At 43.5% G+C, this 18,703-nt stretch overlaps 1 protein-coding gene across 45 annotated transcripts in view; it reads right to left on the minus strand.

Annotated features, from left to right (window-relative positions):
* MAP4 (microtubule associated protein 4) overlaps positions 1-18,703 on the minus strand; it is a 231,400-nt gene that overhangs the window by 39,153 nt on the left and 173,544 nt on the right. For 21 of the 45 annotated variants that reach the window (XM_050780601.1, XM_050780603.1, XM_050780602.1 and 18 more), the window contains one exon: positions 12,867-12,917. The exons of 23 other annotated variants lie outside the window; for them this stretch is intronic. In XM_050780601.1, coding sequence (XP_050636558.1) covers positions 12,867-12,917 — 51 coding nt within the window. Of the gene's footprint in view, positions 1-847; positions 3,590-12,866; positions 12,918-18,703 lie in introns of those variants that run through there. One more of the 45 variants, XM_050780640.1, reaches the window with a different exon arrangement.

Here is an 18,703-nt window from a genome sequence, read left to right on the forward strand (position 1 = left end):
GACTCAGAAAAACGCAAGCTTTTTCAGACCACCACAGTAAGAGCTGTGGGGGGATGGGAGATGGGGAAGAAAAGGGCCAGGAAGAAAGACACAAAAGGCAGTCACAAAGACCGCAACATTTAGCTGTTTATTAGGTTGTAAGTCTCTCCTCTCCCCGTTTTCTCTTTCTTCTTTTTCTCCCCACAAATCCTCTCAAAACACACACAAAAAGAGAACACTAGAAGCAAGATTGGGTCAAACATGAAGAACACAGAAAGAATATTAAACAGCTAGCTTTAAAGGGTTCTTTTTCAGTTTGAACAAAAGTAAAACGTTCTCAAAAGCAAAACAGAAAACAGAGCTTCCACCCAGATCGTGCAACTTAATGAGAGGAGGTTAGTGCTGATAAACCCATTGTGAATCTATACAAAGTGACAGATTTTCAAGCAAGGAAATCAATCATTTGCGATTGGAGGATTTAGAGCTCAGGAATCATCTGGTTCAAACCAACCGGGAGCTGAGGGCTGGGTGGATGGGGGATGGGTTGGACAGGGTGACATGAGGTCAAGAAAGGGGCTCTAGTTTTTATGCCCACCATTCTCTGACCCCATTCCACCCCGAACCCACCTACTCAATTCACACTATCTGTCATGCTAGTAAGACATTCGGCTTGACCCTGCAAGATTCACTTTGTTCTCTTTCTTGCCTCATTCCCAGCAAGCCTCTAACACAAGGGAATTAAGCTTTCCCCAGGCAGTCACAGAACCAGGCTGTAAAAAGCTGCTTAGTGCTCTGCTGGTAATCTGTCACTTTGGTTCCTTCCTTGCTGTCTGCTTGTTCCCAATGGAGGCAAAATTTAGAAACATACCATCACGTGGGGGCTCTTCACACAGAAACGATGGAGTGCTCTGGGTTGCAGTGACCTCAATTTCTTTCTTCCCTGCCAGAGCTGTCTGTCCTGGCTGTTTCTTTCCTCGCTGGCAGACCTGGGAGCATGAATCAATTCTAGTTTCACTAATATCTTCCTGCCCTTTTTCCTTGCTGCTTCCTTCAGGAATCTGCTCCAGCTTACTATGGAGATACAATCCAGCAGTGCCGAGTTCCTTTTTCCCAGAGTTGCTGCTGCTGTTGCTGAAGTGGGCCAATTCTTCTCTCTTCTTGGCCACTGGTTCCTCGCAGATGAAAGGAGGTATCTCTTTAGTAGACACGATGGGCAGTTTCCCAGGGCTCAATTTGTAGCTAGCTGTCTGTTCCTCACCCACAGTCATGGAGCGCTTCATAGCAGGAGCTCCCAGTTTCCCAGGCATAGGACTAGACATTGGGCTACTAGGGGGAGGCAGCAGGCCAGAAGAAGGCTCTTCTCGGGCAGGGAGTTCAGGGTACTTATCTGCAAGGTTGACAGCTGGGGGAACTGAGAGGTGAGAACATTCAGACAGGGCCCTGCGCACTGTCTTCTTCTGCTGGGGGGCTTGGTTGAGCACAGCTTCCTCCTCGGTAGAACTCAATTTCTCCAACTCTTTATCATGGTCTCTGATGTGAGAGCTTGCATTCAAATGTTCCTGGGTGAACACCATAGTGATTGGCGGAATGGTGGTGGGTGAATGCTCAATAATGGGGGCTGGGTGGGCTACAGACACCAGGAGTGGGGACTCACATTTCAGCTGCTCAGAGTTATTTACCACCCCAATCACTGGGCAGCCAGGGATGATGCTATTCTTCATCTCTCCCGGAGTTGCTTCCCTTGAGCCCAGAGGGCCTTGAGCCACTGGATGAAAGTTGGGGTTCCAAACACTGGTTTCCTGCTCCTTAGCATACCTGGTAGGGACGTCAGCAGCCCCAGGGAAATCCAGATCTGACTGGCTCTTGGTCTCTAGTCCATTCTTCCCTGCCACCTTCCCCTGAACTGGAATGGTTTTGTTTTTGTCTGGCCCCTCTATGAGTCCCAGATGGAACTCGGAGGTCTTCTGGTGTACCGAGTTCCCCTCCAAGGGATGGTAGGTCTCTGAAATCACATACCTGCTCTCAAGGTGACCCGAGGCTGCTTGATAGTCCGTGTCCTGCACTTCAATGCTGAGCTCTTTGTCTAGCTTCCCCTCAAAAAAGCAGAGCTTATTCTGCTCCAGGAAGCTGGCATTCTTCACAAGCCCATCTTTCGGTTGCCCGTCCATGCTGACATTCAGCCCAATTTCATTCAGTTTGCCCTCTGTCCTCTGCCATTCGAATCCGGCTTGACTGATTTCTTTTGGGGAGTCCATTTGGCACTCCGCAGGCTTGCTCTTACTGAGCTGACCGTACGCGGCAGTGAGAGAGGCTGTCTGCTTGTCTGAGAGCGACATCGTCTCTTCCACTGCTCTCCCTGCTTTCGCTCCTGGAGCTCTAATACCACCTACGATCACACAGAGCTTGCAGTGACATCACACCAATTCCCCAGTATTCATGACAAAATTCACCTCTCCCTCAATGCCCCTCTCTCCTCAAGCAGTTGGGTATTAAATGTACTTACAAATGTGAAAGAAAGAAAGAAAGGAAGGAAGAATGAATGAAAGAGAAAGAACCTGCTGCTTTCTGCACAATGAAATGCTACTGTTAATCTGAGAATGTAATTTCCTGTGAACTAGCACTCTGTTTAGATCTGCAATTTAAAACACGGTACGGTGCCAATCCAAGCACTAAGGATAGTAATTATTTTGGCTTTCACTGATATAGATATGTGTATACCCACACACTCTCTTATCTGATATCATGCCCACCCTTCCACATTCACCCACTCAGAAAACTGTTTTAAAAATAACCGAGACTCATTTGCCAATCCCCAGCTATAACCCCCGAAGAAGAATCCAGGAAATTGTTCAAAATTGGACTAAAAAAAAAAAAAAACCCCACACCTTAACATAGTATTAAAATTACAGGCATTCATTCTCAGAGGAAGAGTGGGTTTGCTGTCATTGCAACTCATCAAATTCACTTGAAAGCTGACTTGAGTGGGGTCCCTAAAACCCAGAAGAGCTCCATCCATAGCTCTGCATAATGGAAGAGTTTAATAAAGGGTTCATTTAAAGACTTCAGTGATCAGGGCTTTGGGGATAGGTATTCTAATTATAAGAAATTTGTGTGACAACAAATGCCTGATGCATTTACGCCTGTCCCTGCCCCCACTTGGTTCCTTGGATGAGGCTGGGTTTCTCCCTCCACTACCAGCTACCAGCCCTGCTCTTTCCAGCCTAATGATCTGTTAGGTGTCATGTGAACACACTGGGGGCAGTTCATCTTTCTCTGACCTCCAGACTTAGGGACTCTAACAATTGTAGCTTGGAGTTTTCCCCACCCACCAGAGCCTACTGCCATTTAACTCAGCATGGTCCTTTGCTGCCCTGGGCTTTGAGCTCACAAATTATATATTCAAGCTGAAGGACCCATAAAACAAAATTGTGGGAAAAAAATTATACTGTAAGAACAGGCCATGCTCTTACTTTGAACAAAGCTGATTTTTCTTGTCTAGCTGTAAGTTACTGTCTTGCACTAACATAGCATATTGGAAATATTCTATCAGAAATCCAAGAGAAGTCTTTTTCCAAGATGAAGAAAAGATTTAGATTGCTTTTTTTTTTTTTAAAGGCCATTTGCCATAAACTGCAATGATTTGATTACAGTTTTTAAATGCCTTTGGAAAAAAGGGCAAATTAAGACTGTTCTTTGGTCTATAAATTGTAAAGAAATTACCAAGGTCTGCACAGGAAAGCTTGCTAAACTGTAGCCTCTGTCCCCAATAACTCACCTTCTCTATTCATACCACTCAAGTTCCCAACAAGAGTGCAGGGATCAACCATATATCCTTTTTGCATTACCTTTAGTACCTGACACAGGGCTACATTCATGATCATGAGTGGCAACATTGCAATGCTGAAAAAAAATATAAATTTCCATTTACCTCTGTCCTGAACATGAACTGAGCCTCATATACATTTCTTCCCCTTGATCTTGACCTGTTTAGTAGCAATACATGACAAAGCACAATACAGATTAATTGGCAAGGAACCTGGTTTCTATACTCTATGGCAAAGATGTTGCTGAGGAAAAGGAAGTGAGGTATAACAAAATGAAGAATGCCAGGAGAATCATGATTCTAATTAGTAACAAGAAAAAATATGAGGCAAGATTGGATACAGAAAGGCCGTGGTAACAGAACACGGCTGAATTATCGCTTTCTTATCTTTTTTATACATATAATTGAATAATCTAATTAAGTATGTACAATATGTGATGAAAATTATGAAAGTCTGGAGGTGGCTGGGTGCCATGGCCCACAACTGTAATCCCAGCACTTTGGGAGGCTGAGGTGGGCAGAATGCTTGAGCCCAGGAGTCTGAGACCAGCCTGGGCAGCATGGCAAAACCCTGTCCCTACAAAAAGTACAAAAAATTAGGTGGGCATGGTGACACAAAATTGTGGTCCCAGCTACTCAGAAGGCTGAGGTGGGAGAATTGCCTGGGCCCAGTAAGTCAAGGCTGCAGTGGGCCGTGATCACATCACTGCACTCCAGCCTGGGTGAGAGGAAACCCTGTCCAAAAAAAAAAAAAGGTCTAGGGGTGGGGAAGATATTGTTGCAATACAGTGCGAATATGCCAGAGGAAAACTCTGGAAAATACCTTAGAAATCAGGTAAGCTTCAACAACCCCATTCTCTCAAAACTAGTCACCCCCTACAAATGACACACATGTATACATCCTCAATTTACTGACATGGTGGGGAAAAAATTAATTTGGCTCTGAGTCAGAAGGCCAGATTTTAAAATCTGTGTCACTTAATAGTTAAAGAGTCTTAGAAATTCATTTAACTGCTCTTAGCTTCAGTTTCTTCCTCTATAAAAGGAGGGGAATCTTTAAGGTGCTCTCGGATTCCGTTTTACCACTTTCACATCTGAAGTTGAAATAGACATTCAAGGAATCACAGGCCTGCTGCTATGTCCAACTCACAATGTGATTTCAACTTGGGGCTCCACTAGGCAGTACATTCAGTAACCTTTCTGTCTCATGCGAGGGTGCAGCCTATTGGCAGAGGCATGACTGGGTGTGGTGGATGCTGCAGCATGTCTGAAGAAAGTGGTAGTTGGCCCTTATATTCTGAAGAAGCGGAAAATACCAAGGCAAAGAACAAGCATAGAAACTTGTTCCTTATAGCCAAATTATTTTTAGTTCTGGCTAGCCTACCCAGACCCACTTCACCAGATCCTCCCTGCCCAACAGCTAAGGCAATAAGTAAAATTACAGGTCTCTGCTACCTTCAGATATCACATATTCTGCCTCAGTAATTCTATCCACAAACAGCAGACTGCAAAATGTGAACCAGCCAAAAGACCAAGAGCAGAAACCAGAAGAATGAAGCTAGCCAGGCACAAAGGAGTGCATATTCCAGACTACAGTTCATACTGTGTAGATCAGAAATGTGGTCAACCTGAAAAAATATAATTATGAGGTCCACATCTAGCAACTAGGCCAAGCACTGGCTTCATAGTTACAAGGCTCAGGAGACAGAGAGTTGAAAGAGGCAATCTGGGGAGGGGGGCGGTCAGGGCCAAGAAGTTCAAGCCCATAGAAGGGGCGAGTACCCAAGACATCATGCCAGCCAGATGCTCAGGCATACAGATAAGCTTGGTGGTCACCCAGGGGTCTGAGTACAACAAAACACATAGCTGTGAGAATTGAGGGAATATATATAAAAAGCATTTGACAAAGTAGTTAAAACACAGAAATACATAATGTATCTACTGATGCTAGCTTTAAAAAAACAACCAAGAAGGCCAGGCACGGTGGCTCACGCCTGTAACCCCAGTTCTTTGGGAGGCCGAGGCAGGCGGATTGCCTGAGGTTGGGAGTTCAAGACCAGCCTGAACAACATGGAGAAACTCCGTGTCTACTAAAAATATAAAATTAGCTGGGCGTGGTGGCGTATGCCTGTAACCCCAGCTACTCGGGAGGCTGAGGCAGGAGAATCGCTTGAACCTGGGAGGCGGAGGTTGCAGTGAGTGGAGATCATGCCACTGTACTCCAGCCTGGGCAACAAGAGTGAAACTCCATCTCCAAACAAACCAAAAAACAACCAAGAAACTGTACATATGTATATGAAGTAGGTTTTCCTACTCTCTACAGGGAATCTGATGTGTAGTAGTAATAATAATAACAACAACAACAACAACAAAAAACAACAAAAGAAAGAAAGCCTAAGTCCCTGGACTGGAGAACTGCTACATTCTGATAAAGATTGACAAAAACAAAACAAAACAACCACTACTACTCACAAGAAACAACATATGAATCGTAACTGCAATCACTAACAGATAAAAGAAAAAGAAAAGCTAAATTTCAAAATCTGGGGCACTGCCTAAGGAAAGGAAATAACCTATTCCCTGAATCCCTTTTAGGACAAGGGTCCATTATATCCATCAACAGTACTGCAAAGACACTAAAGTATGTGTGACAGCACAGTCAGAATGCTGGGGCTTCCCTAACAGATCCCTCATTTTACAGAGGAATAAAATGGGGTCCAGAGAAAAAAAGTGGTTTGCCCATGATCAAATGGTGAAAACTTAATGGAAAAGCCACAAAGAAGATGCTAGGTTTCTGACTGCCAGTCTTCCCAAACCGCTGAGCAAAAATTAATCTTAGTCACTAGATGACTCTCCTTTTCGATGTATCTTTTTTTTTTTTTTTTTTTTTTTGAGACGGAGTCTTGCTCTGCAGCTCGGGCTGGAGTGCAGTGGCCGGATCTCAGCTCACTGCAAGCTCCGCCTCCCGGGTTTGCGCCATTCTCCTGCCTCAGCCTCCGGAGTAGCTGGGACTACAGGCGCCCGCCACCTCGCCCGGCTAGTTTTTTGTATTTTTAGTAGAGACGGGGTTTCACCGTGTTAGCCAGGATGGTCTCGATCTCCTGACCTCGTGATCCGCCCGTCTCGGCCTCCCAAAGTGCTGGGATTACAGGCTTGAGCCACCGTGCCCGGCCCTCGATGTATCTTTTTTTTTTTTTCCGGCTAACTACAACCTCTGCCTCCCGGGCTCAAATGATTCTACTGCCTCCTCAGCTTCCGGAGTAGCTGGGATTACAGGCCAGCACCACCATGCCCAATTAATTTTTCTATTTTTAGTAGAGACAGGGTTTCACGACAGGGCTCAAGGCCAGGCTGGTCTTGAACTTCTGACCTCAGGTGATCTGCCCAACTCGGCCTCCCAAAGTGCTGGGATTACAGCTGTGGGCAGTGCTGCCCGCCCAATCTATCTTTTTTTGTGATAATTGAAGTACTTCAAACTTTAATTTGGAATTATAATTTAGCTCTTTTGTGATCAATTCAAAACTCCCAAATTAATACACAGTATGCATACACATGTGTATGTGTGTGTGTTTAGGGGAGCAAAAGCGAGTTTGAAATAAGGGAGAAAAAGAAGCAATGCACTTAGTTTCAGTGTTTACCTTATATCTTAAGAACGGGCTTGTTTTAGGCTGGGCGCGGTGGCTCACGCCTGTAATCCCAGCACTTTGGGAGGCCGAGGCAGGGGGATCATGAGATCAGGAGTTCAAGACCAGCCTGGCCAATGTGGTGAAACCCCATCTCTACTAAAAAAAGATACAAAAATTTAGCCGGGCGTGGTGGCAGGCACATGTAATCCCAGCTACTAGGGAGCCTGAGGCAGGAGAATCGCTTGAACCCGGGAGGTGGAGGTTGCAGTCAAACGAGATCCCACCACTGCACTCCAGCCCCGGCGACAAAGTGAGACTCCGTATCACACACACACAAAAAATGGTCTTGTTTGTATTATGCAAAGAGTGAGTAAGGTGTGGGTGACTTATTCCTTAGCAAACTTCTGTTTCTAATTTCCAGTCTTAAAATAACTTAGATTTAATATCTTTCTATAGTGCCTTAGCACTGTGTTTCCTTTCAGGTGGCTTCTGAGTAGGAAGACAGGTTCAGCCTCACTAAGAAAAAGCAAAGAACCAGAGGCTTTTACAGAGGGGAAGGGACAGAGTAGTTTATAGTTTGATTACACTATTGCTTTTGCAAGGCATACAAAGATATTAACTGGAAGAATAATTAATGGCTTTGTTGCACCCCAAAGGAGGTGAATGCCACCTGGATGACAAATGATGGCGAAAGCCTAGTATAGAATAATTAGTAAAACTCAAGAAAGGCTGGGCATAGTGGCCCACGCCTGTAATACCAGCACTTTAGAAGGGTTAGGTGGGAGGATCACTTGAGGCCAAGAGTTCAAGACCAGCCTGGGCAACATAGCAGGACCCACATCTATACAAAAAAAATTTAAAAAAAAAATTTTTTTTAGCCAGGTGTGGTGGTGCATGCCCATAGTACTAGCTACTTGGGAGGCTGAGGAAGGAGGATCACTTAAACCCAAGAGTTTGAGGCTGCAGTGAGTGAACTATGATCACGCCACTGCACTCCAGCCTGAGTGACAGAGACCTTGTCTCAAAAAAAAAAAAAAAAACAAAAATGAAAACAAAAAACACCCCACAAAACATCCTGAGAATGGCCAGTTCAGTACTCCAGTCCAAATAAGAATCAGACATAATCTCACTCAGGGATGCAGATTTATCCACAGGAAATAGCCACAGCAAGAAACTCCAATCTCCCAGCTGCTGTAAAATTATATCAAGTTGGTGGATGAGGTAAACACATGAAGTTTGAAAAGGGTGAGCCTGCCTAGGTAAAAAGAAACACACTTAAGAACCAGAAGGACTAAATTCTAGATTCAGCTGCCACTGGGATCCCTTGTCTCTAGATTCTTCCTCCCCAGGAGCTGGGATTACAGGTGTCCACCATCACCACGCCCAGCTAATTTTTGTATTTTTAGTATACATAGGGTTTCACTATGTTGGCCAGGCTGATCTCAAACTCCTGACCTCAGGTGATCCTCCCACCTCAGCCTCCCAAAGTGCTGGGATTACAAGTGTGAACCACCGCCCCTGGCCCCTTGCCTCTAGGTCCTATTCCTACTCACTCACCTCTGTAACGTCTCTTTGAACCCCTCCTGAGTTCTTCATATTATCACAATACTCTATACCTTTTAAAATTTAGAAACCACACTGCAATCTTTTATTTATATGCTTTTCCCAGGAGCTTCTAGACGGTAGGAATGTGAACTGTGCATTTGTGCCATGTGGGTGCACCGCACAGTGCTTGACTCACAGTAAATAAGCTTTCAAAAAAGATCTGCTCAGTGAAAGGATGGGTAGATTCCTTTTATACTGCATCTGTATCATTTGACCTGATCCATCCCATCATTAAAGCTGTCTTCAACCCAACCTAAGAGGCAGTGATCTGGAATGTCCTTTGAGCTACAGATTGTGAAGTTCTGTTCCATTCTGAGTTTGAAGAAAGTGCATGGATTCCTGTGTGTCTGGGCAGAAAGTGGTTTCTAGGACTCTTGGCAAAGCCTGCAGGTCTCTAATCCCAGTACATGTACTGGCAGATATTTCTGTTTTAGCCTTGTGCTTGGAGTTAGTATTTAACCTGTTCAGGGCCTTGGTTTTTATACATGAGAGACAACTAGTTTCTCTGCATTCTTTCTAATCAGTTACCAAGGCAACACTACTTTTCAGATTGACCAACTGTTCCCAGTTATTGCCTCCAGGAAACAATTATCATTACAATGAAAGTCAACAATTCTATTTTTTTTTTTTGAGACGGAGTCTCGCTCTGTCGCCCAGGCTGGAGTGCAGTGGCCGGATCTCAGCTCACTGCAAGCTCCGCCTCCCGGGTTCATGCCATTCTCCTGCCTCAGCCTCCTGAGTAGCTGGGACTACAGGCGCCCGCCACCTCGCCCGGCTAGTTTTTTGTATTTTCAGTAGAGACGGGGTTTCACCGTGTTAGCAAGGATGGTCTCGATCTCCTGACCTCGTGATCCGCCCATCTCGGCCTCCCAAAGTGCTGGGATTACAGGCTTGAGCCACCGCGCCCGGCCAACAATTCTACTATTAACAATGATTGATGACACCACTCCTTGTTAATAAATGGTAAGGTCATCAAGTTATAATCTAGTTTCTTGCCTGGAAGTAAATGTTCCAAGTGTTAAGACATACATATATATATGTAAAACTATTTCAGAAACCATATTCTACATTTTAGAAACATTTCTTACATGTTTTAACTCAAGAAAATAAATCATGATTCTCTCTGATTAACTTTCAAAAGATGAGAAGCAAATAGACAATGAAAAAGCTGAGGCGAATAATCTGAGTTATGTGAATCAAAGACATGAAAATGCTTATGGATAAGAAATCCTCTAAAGGCTGGGCACGGTGGCTAAGGCCTGTAATCCCAGCACTTTGGGACACTGAGGCAGGAGCATCGCCTGAGGTCTGGAGTTTGAGACCAGCCTGGCCAACATGGTGAAACCCCATCTCTACTAAAAGTACAAAAATTAGTCTGTGTGTGGTGGCTTACTCCTGTAATCTCAGCATTTTGGGAGGCTGAGGTAGGCAGATCACCTGAGGTCAGGAGTTTGAGACCAGCCTGGCCAACACGGTGAAACCCAGTCTCTACTAAAAATTCAAAACCTAGCTGGGCACGATGGTGTGCACCTGTAGTCCCAGATACTTGGGAGGCTGAGGCAGGAGAATCGCTTGAACCTGGGAGGTGGAGATTGCAGTGAGCCGAGACCACGCCACTGCACTCCAGCCTGGGAGACAGGGAGACTGTCTCAAAACAACAACAACAACTCTAAAAACTACAACTTGAAAGTATCAAGTCTTTGTTCGTTTAAGCCTAGTATTGACCCTCCCATGGCCCTCCCCAAAATAAAAGAGAATCATCCAACTAAAACTAGGTAGAAAGATAACCCATTTCTTCAAGCAAAAATCTAAGATCTTCTGCTTACAAAGGTACACAATACCCCTAGGAATCTTTAGGAGTTTACTTTCTTCTCCCCAGTTTCATCTCAAAACATTTCACAGATCTCCGTTTCCCAAATCTGACTTTATTCCATGCACCTGCACTTCACTATGTATGCCTTACACAGCTGTCCCCTAGTATGCTTTACCTTAATTTGCTCAGCAAACTCTTAACCATACTTTCAGTCTCCTGTGTGAAGATTTCTCTAGGTTTTGTAGGAAAACTTAGTCCCTTTTTCCTCTGTATTTCCACAGGATCTAGCTCACACTTCTATCCTTTTTCAGAGAAGTAAACTTCTCTCACTAGAGGAAAATTGTCTGTTTTCTATCCTGGAATCTCTGAAGAGTAGAGAATGTGTTTTATTAGTCTATTTTTAGAGTAGGAGTAATATCACTTGGTATCTACTGAATGAATAAACTAAATACTAAAAACTACAAATCATGTTGTGTGTCCGCTATTTGCAGAGCAATAGGCAATGTTTATGTATTTTGGGAGGCCAAGGTGGACGGATCACTTGAGCTCAGGAGTTCAAGACCAGGTTGCGCAACATGGCCAAACCCAGCCTCTACAAAAAATACAAAAATTAGCCAGGCATGGTGGCATGCACCTGTAGTTCCAGCTACTTGAGACTGAGGTGGGAGTATCACCTGAGTCCAGGAGGCAGCGGCTGTAGTCAGCCGAGACTATACCACTGCACCCCAGCCTGGGCGACTGAGCAAGACCTTATCTTAAAAAAAAAAAAAAAAAAAAAGAATGGAAGCCCCCTTACTGTCCCCTCCATATCCTAAAGAAGTAACTATATCTGCAATACTGTAAATCAAAACTAAGTTTTTATTTTAACAGTGTGTTCAAGATCCCCCAATGCTATTTGTCAACCAGAGGGTACAAGTGAAGGGTGAGGGAATATGAGGGGAAGAAGCTTCTTTTAAAGCAGGATATTCAAGCCAGGCATGGTGCCTCACACCTATAATCTTAGCACTTTGGGAGGCCAAGGAAGGAGGATAGATTGAGGCCACGAGTTTGAGACCAGCCTGGGCAATACAGTGAGACCCCATCTCTACAAAATATATTCACCAAGTATGGTGGTGCACACCTGTAGTCCCAACTACTTGGGAGGCTGAGGCAGGAGGACTGTTTGAGCCTGGGAGGTTGAGGCTGTAGTAAGCCATCATCATGCCACTGCACTGACAGAGTGATACCTTGTCTCAAAAAAAAAAAAAAAAAATTTAACAAAACAAAATAAAGTAGGATAATCAATTGTTGCTTGATTCATTTCAAAGAATATTTAAATGTTCTAGCTCAAACAAGGTAATGACCACACAGTATTGTTTGGAGGTTAAAAGAGTTTAGGATGGCAATGAGCATATAGTAAGATTCAATCAATGGTAGCTGTTTTTAGCTGTGTGACTAGTCCCAATAAATTTCATTAGCATGGTAGTAAGAAAAAAAGCCAGTGGGGTCGGGTGCAGTGGCTCATGCCTGTAGTCCCAGCACTTTGGGAGGCCGAAGTGGGTGGATCACGAGGTCAGGAGTTCGAGACCAGCCTGGCTAAAATGGTGAAACCCTGTCTCTACTAAAAATACAAGAATTAGCCGGGCGTGGTGACGCATGCCTGTAATCCCAACTACTCAGGAGGCTGAGGCAGGAGAACTGGGGTTGCAGTGAGCCTAGATCGTGCCACTGCATCCCTGCCTGGGCGACAGGGAGACTTTGTCTCAAAAAAAAAAAAAAAAAAAAAAAAAAAAAAGCCAGTTGAATCAGAGGGCAAGTGGGGTGAAAGTAATGAGGAAAGGAACTTCACAAATGGCACTACAATTAAGAAAAGACATTACCAAATGGGTACTTCTCCAGTTGTAAAATAGTAGCAAGTTCTAAGATAACAAATGGTTTTTTCATCTGCTGAGCATATTTTATTTATGTACAAGGGCCTTGAAACTGTTAGAATTCTGGGTTTATAAATTCCTTCAAGTTTCACACCAAGAGAGTTTCTCACCATAAACTGACATTCCCAGCTGCTGGTAGACAGTTGATGAGCTCAAGCAAACTGAAGAAAGAAATGAAAGCCAGATTATAAGAAGACCAGGCTTCACTATGGCAAAGGGAGGGCCTATTTACAGGGATCCCAAACTGTCCCATTCACAGTAGCAGCATAGCAAGTACACTGTCACTCACAGTTCCACTTGGTTTCCAGGGGAACAACTAACATGGAGCGGGTACTGGAATCTAATATGGATCATCCTTTCAAGCTTGTGCTTCCCTTCACAAAAAACACAATCCCATAAGAAGTTCTTTTCTGGCTGGGTGCAGTGGCTCATGCTTGTAATCCCAGCACTTTGGGAGGCTGAGACGGGCAGATCACGAGGTCAAGCAATCAAGACCATCCTGGCTAACACGGTGAAACCCGGTCTCTACTAAAAATACAAAAAATTAGCCTGGCACGGTGGTGGGCGCCTGTAGTCCCAGCTACTCGGGAGGCTGAGGCAGGAGAATGGCATGAACCTGGGAGGCAGAGCTTGCAGTGAGTCGAGATCGTGCCACTGCACACGAGCCTGGGCAACACAGCGAGACTCTGTCTCAAAAAGAAAAAAAAAGAAAAAGAAGTCCTTTTCTGAAAAGTTGAGCTGAGACTTCCCGACGTATACATTAATCTTCCCTGCCTGGAAGAACATGCATAGTATGCAAAGAAACCTGATAAAGTTTCCCTAAATTTGAGAGCAGCATGAAAAAATAACAGTAGAGCAAACAGTAAGCTGGAAGAGACTGGCAATATATTCACTTTTCCTACTTCCAAACAGGGTAAGATCAGCAAATAGATAATTCATTTATAATTCAAAAAATGTCATTAGGCATCATGTATATATAAAGCTCTAGGCTGGGTGTTAAAAAGTACACGTAAATAAACACAGACTCTCTCTGGAAAATAAAATGCTAGACAGAGTCAAAACCTAGATTCTAATCCTAAATTAACCTCTGATTCACAGTTTATGTTCTCATGATGTATCTTCATTTCTCCAAGTAGAAAAATGTTTAATTAGTGCCTAGATACTAAAAAAAAGTCTATTTTATATTTAGTAATTGTCAACCTTCTTCTTTTTAAGTACCTGAAACTTCTGGAAGCTCCTGAAGCAAGACTAAGAAAAGCATGGGTCTTAGAAACATAAAGACTTGGATTAAAATTCTAACCCTGGCACTTCACCAGCTGTGTGACCTTGACAGCCTCCATTTTCTTACCTGAAAAATAGAGATAATCTTTTTTTGTTTGTTTTTGAGATGGAGTCTCGCCGTGTCGCCCAGGCTTGAGTGCAGTGGCGCAATCTCGGCTCACTGCAAGCTCCGCCTCCCGGGTTCACGCCATTCTCCTGCCTCAGCCTCCCGAGTAGCTGGGACTACAGGTGCCCACCACCACACTCAGCTAAATTTTTTGTATTTTTAGTACAGACAGAGTTTCACCATGTTAGCCAGGATGGTCTCGATCCCTGACCTTGTGATCCACCCACCTCGGCCTCCCAAAGTGTTAGGATTACAGGTGTGAGCCACCGCACCCAGCCGATAATCTTTAATAGTATTATTTTATGTTTGTGTGTATGATCTATTTACCTATTTCTAGATAACCAGGCAAATAAAATCAACTCAATAGGTGGTAGGTGCTATTATTATTGTTATTTATTTATTTATTTATTTGAGATGGATGTTATTTATTTGTCTCCTAGGCTGGAGTGCAGTGGTACAATCTTGGCTCACTGCAACCTCTGCCTCCTAGGTTCAAGCAATTCTCCTGAGCCTCCTAAGTAGCTGGGATTACAGGCGTGCACCACCATACCCAGGTAATGTTTGTATTTTTAGTAGAGATGGGGTTTCACCATGTTGGCCAGGCTGGTCTTGAACTCCTGGTCTCAAGTGATCCGCCTACCTCAGCCTCCCAAAGTGCTGGGACTACAGGTGTGAGCCACTGTGCCGGGCCAACACCACTTGTAATATCTTTACTGCCCAAACAATGGAAACCATGGGTGATACCATTTGACCACAAGATGAATGAGAACAAGATATGTGAGAATTGGTAGCAATTTGGGGGCAGGGCAGTTAACATGAATAATTCAAAGTGAAGAACAAAAATAAGCACCAGTGATGGGCTAACAAAACACATGAAAGACACATTATGCTGTTCGATAGAAAAACTCGATATGCAAGACATAAACTCATCCTGGGATAAGCTAGAAACAGTGACTTCAAGAAAAATACTGAGGCCGGGCGCGGTGGCTCAAGCCTGTAATCCCAGCACTTTGGGAGGCCAAGACGGGCGGATCACGAGGTCAGGAAATCGAGACCATCCTGGCTGACACGGTGAAACCCCGTCTCTACTAAAAAATACAAAAAAAAATTAGCCGGGCGTGGTGGCGGGCGCCTGTAGTCCCAGCTACTCGGGAGGCTGAGGCAGGAGAATGGCGGGAACCCGGGAGGCGGAGCTTGCAGTGAGCTGAGATCCGGCCACTGCACTCCAGCCTGGGCGGCAGAGCGAGACTCCGTCTCAAAAAAAAAAAAAAGAAAAATATTGAGTGGATTAATTTTTCTTCTACAAAACTATACAATAAATAAGAATAGGACAACTCTGAAAAAGAGTAATAGGGCAAGGGGTTGGGCTAGCCCTATCAGATATTAAAATATATTAGGAAACCTGGTGGAAAGATCAATGGATCAGGAAAGAAAGTCCAGAAATATACCAAATACATGCAGAAATTTAGGGCATGACAAAGGTGGCATTTCAGTGGGAGATCGATTATAAACATGATGGTGGGATGATCAAGTAACCCTGCCTCACAACCTTATAAACAAAACATACCAAAACAAAAAACAAACAAAAAAACAAAACAAACAAAAAAATCCCCAAAACCCACAAACAAATAAGCAAATTCTAGATTGGCCAACAATTTAAAATGCAAAAACATTAATAGAAGAGAAGAGAAAATATTTTCATAATTTCAGAGCATGGATTGGCTTTTATAGACTTGATAATACACGAAGAAGTCATTAAAAAAAAAAAAGAATTAAACACAGCCGGGCACGGTCGTTCATGCCTGTAATCCCAGCACTTTGGGAGGCTGAGGCAAGTGGATTGCCTAAGGTCGGGAGTTCAAGGCCAGCCTGGCCAACACAGTGAAACCCAGCTCTACTAAAAATACAAAAAATTAGCTGTGTGTGGTGGCAGGCACACTCAGCTACTAGGGAGGCTGCTAGGGAGGCTGAGGTAGGAGAATCGCTTGAACCTGAGAGGTGGAGGTTGTAGTGAGCCAAGATCGTGCCATTGCACTCCAGCCTGGCAACAAGAGTGAAACTCCGTCTCAAAAAAACAAACAAACAAAAAACACCACACACACAAAATCTATGCCGTGAAATAATTTTTCACCGATTAGATCAGTATACATAACAAAAAAAAAATCACAATAGTAGAGAAAGGCAGGGAGACAGGTACTTGTCTATGTTGAGGGTAGGAGTAGAGATGTACCTTTCTCTACAAGGGACATCTCTGTAGGCCTACAGAGAGCAATATGGAAACACCCATCAAAATTATGAATATATATTCTCCAAACCAGAGATTCTTACTCTGGAACCCCTTTTTATTACACAGACACACACGCATGAGTATGACATCCTATAAATACAAAGATAGTTTATGTACCATATTTCTAATGAAAAAAAGTTGGGAAACACCTAAAATGTGCATCAGTAAAGAAGTACTGGCCAGGCGCGGTGGCTCAACACCTGTAATTCCAACACTTTGGGGAGTCTGAGGAGGGCGGATCACCTGAGGTTGGGAGTTCGAGATCAGCCTGACCAACATGGAGAAACCCCGTCTCTATTAAAAATACAAAATTAGCTGGGCATGGTGGTGCATGCCTGTAATCCCAGCTACTCGTGAGGCTGAGGCAGGAAAATCGCTTGAACCTGGGAGACAGAGGTTGCAGTGAACTGAGATCATGCCATTGCACTCCATCCTGGGCAATCAGAGCGAAACTCCATCTCAAAAAAAAAAAAAATTACTATAATAAATTAGTATATACCTATGTAATGAAATAGTATACAGCTATCAAAAAAGAATGAGTCATCTCTAGAGACATCTGCCAGGAAAAAAGATTTAAAAAAAAAAACGAGGCCTCTTTCTTTATATTGATTCTTTTTTTTTTTGAGATGGAGTTTTGCTCTTGTTGCCCAGGCTGGAGTGCAATGGCACGATTACGGCTCACTGCAACCTCCGCCTCCCGGATTCAAGTGATTCTCCTGCCTCATTCTCACAAGTAGCTGGGATTACAGGCATGCGCCACCACGCCCAGCTAATTTTGTATTTTTAGTAGAGATGGGGTTTCTCCACGTTGGTCAGGCTGGTCTTGAACTCCTGATCTCAGGTGATCCGCCTGCCTCGGCCTCCCAAAGTGCTGGGATTATAGGTGTGAGCCACTGTGCCTGGCTTCTTTATACTGAGTCTTAAAAGAGCTCTTTAAAAATTAAGTCTAAAAAGAGTAGCACACATCAGTATGTATGTATACATCTCATTTATATGAAATCAGGAAATACATATGTTATTGCTTATTATACACAAATTGTCTGGAGGATATATAAGATATTGTGAACACTGGTAGCCTCTGGAGAAGGAAAGCTGGAAGGCGGTTAATGGAGGGAGGCCAGCTTATGTTTTACTGTATACTCCTTTGTATCAAGTAAATGTATTAACCTATTCAACAATTAGTTTTAAAAAGTTTTTTAACTATTAAAAAAGTATACATTGTCTTTAGGGGAAAGGTGTGGTAGAATTTACAGAAGAAACAATAAATTTTGTTCCAAACCCATTATCCTTCCCATATCCACTCTGTAAGGCCACTGCTAACACAGTCTCTAAGCCTGACCTGACCCAGGCAGGGCCCCAAAAGTTCTGCAGTACTGGTTTTGCTTCCTCAAGAACAACAAATCCTCTTTCTTCATTTCTTTGCAAATACTGAACAAAAAGAGACGGCTGGGATTTCACAGAAATTACATGTTAACTTTTGGATCACTGCCGAAACTAAAGAATGGGTCTAGAAACCAAAACGAAAGAAATGGATAGAACACTGGAAATCTCAATGAATGCTGGAAAGCCCTCTACACACTATTTCATTTTCTGCCTTGTAATATGGTAGCTAATAGAAGATAAAAACAGAGAAGATGAGAATGTTTTATGCAAATAACAACCTTTAGCATTCTTTACTCACACAGCAGTACTCCTTAGTGGGTACATACTCATGCATAGAGCAAGCTTTACCCAAAAGAACAAGTCCATACCATGCAGAACACAATCCCATGATGAAACCTCCAAAAGCCTGACTGGCTACTAAAACCAATTGGTGTTTTTTTTTTTTTTAATTCTGGAGTTAGTAGCTACATCATGCAAGCTGGGAAACAGTGATTAAGAAATAGTGTCACTTGTAGGCTGTGAAAAATCTCAAAGACAAGGAAACATTTTTTGAAAGCTAGATTCAGGAAAGCCACAATTAAATGTATACTTTTTTGGGGAATTGGGGGTGGGGGGAAACGGGGCTACCATTTCTAAATCTTAAAGGAATCATCTTCTTAATCTCATTCCAACTACTTGACTGAGTAGAGCCAAAAAAGAGTAAAATTAAGAGGAACGCAACATGGGCAAGTTTTATGGACTACGTTTGATGGACACAGACTATGCCCAAAACTCAAACCCACATGCAACTGTGGGGCAATGGATATAAGCAACAAACTGGTCAAAAAATGTATCTGTATCATTGAGAGATCATTTCCCATTACTAGAAACACAAATAAATCTGTGCCTAC

The sequence above is a fragment of the Macaca thibetana genome, chromosome 2 (genome assembly GCF_024542745.1).
Source record: "Macaca thibetana thibetana isolate TM-01 chromosome 2, ASM2454274v1, whole genome shotgun sequence".
NCBI lineage: Eukaryota > Metazoa > Chordata > Mammalia > Primates > Cercopithecidae > Macaca > Macaca thibetana.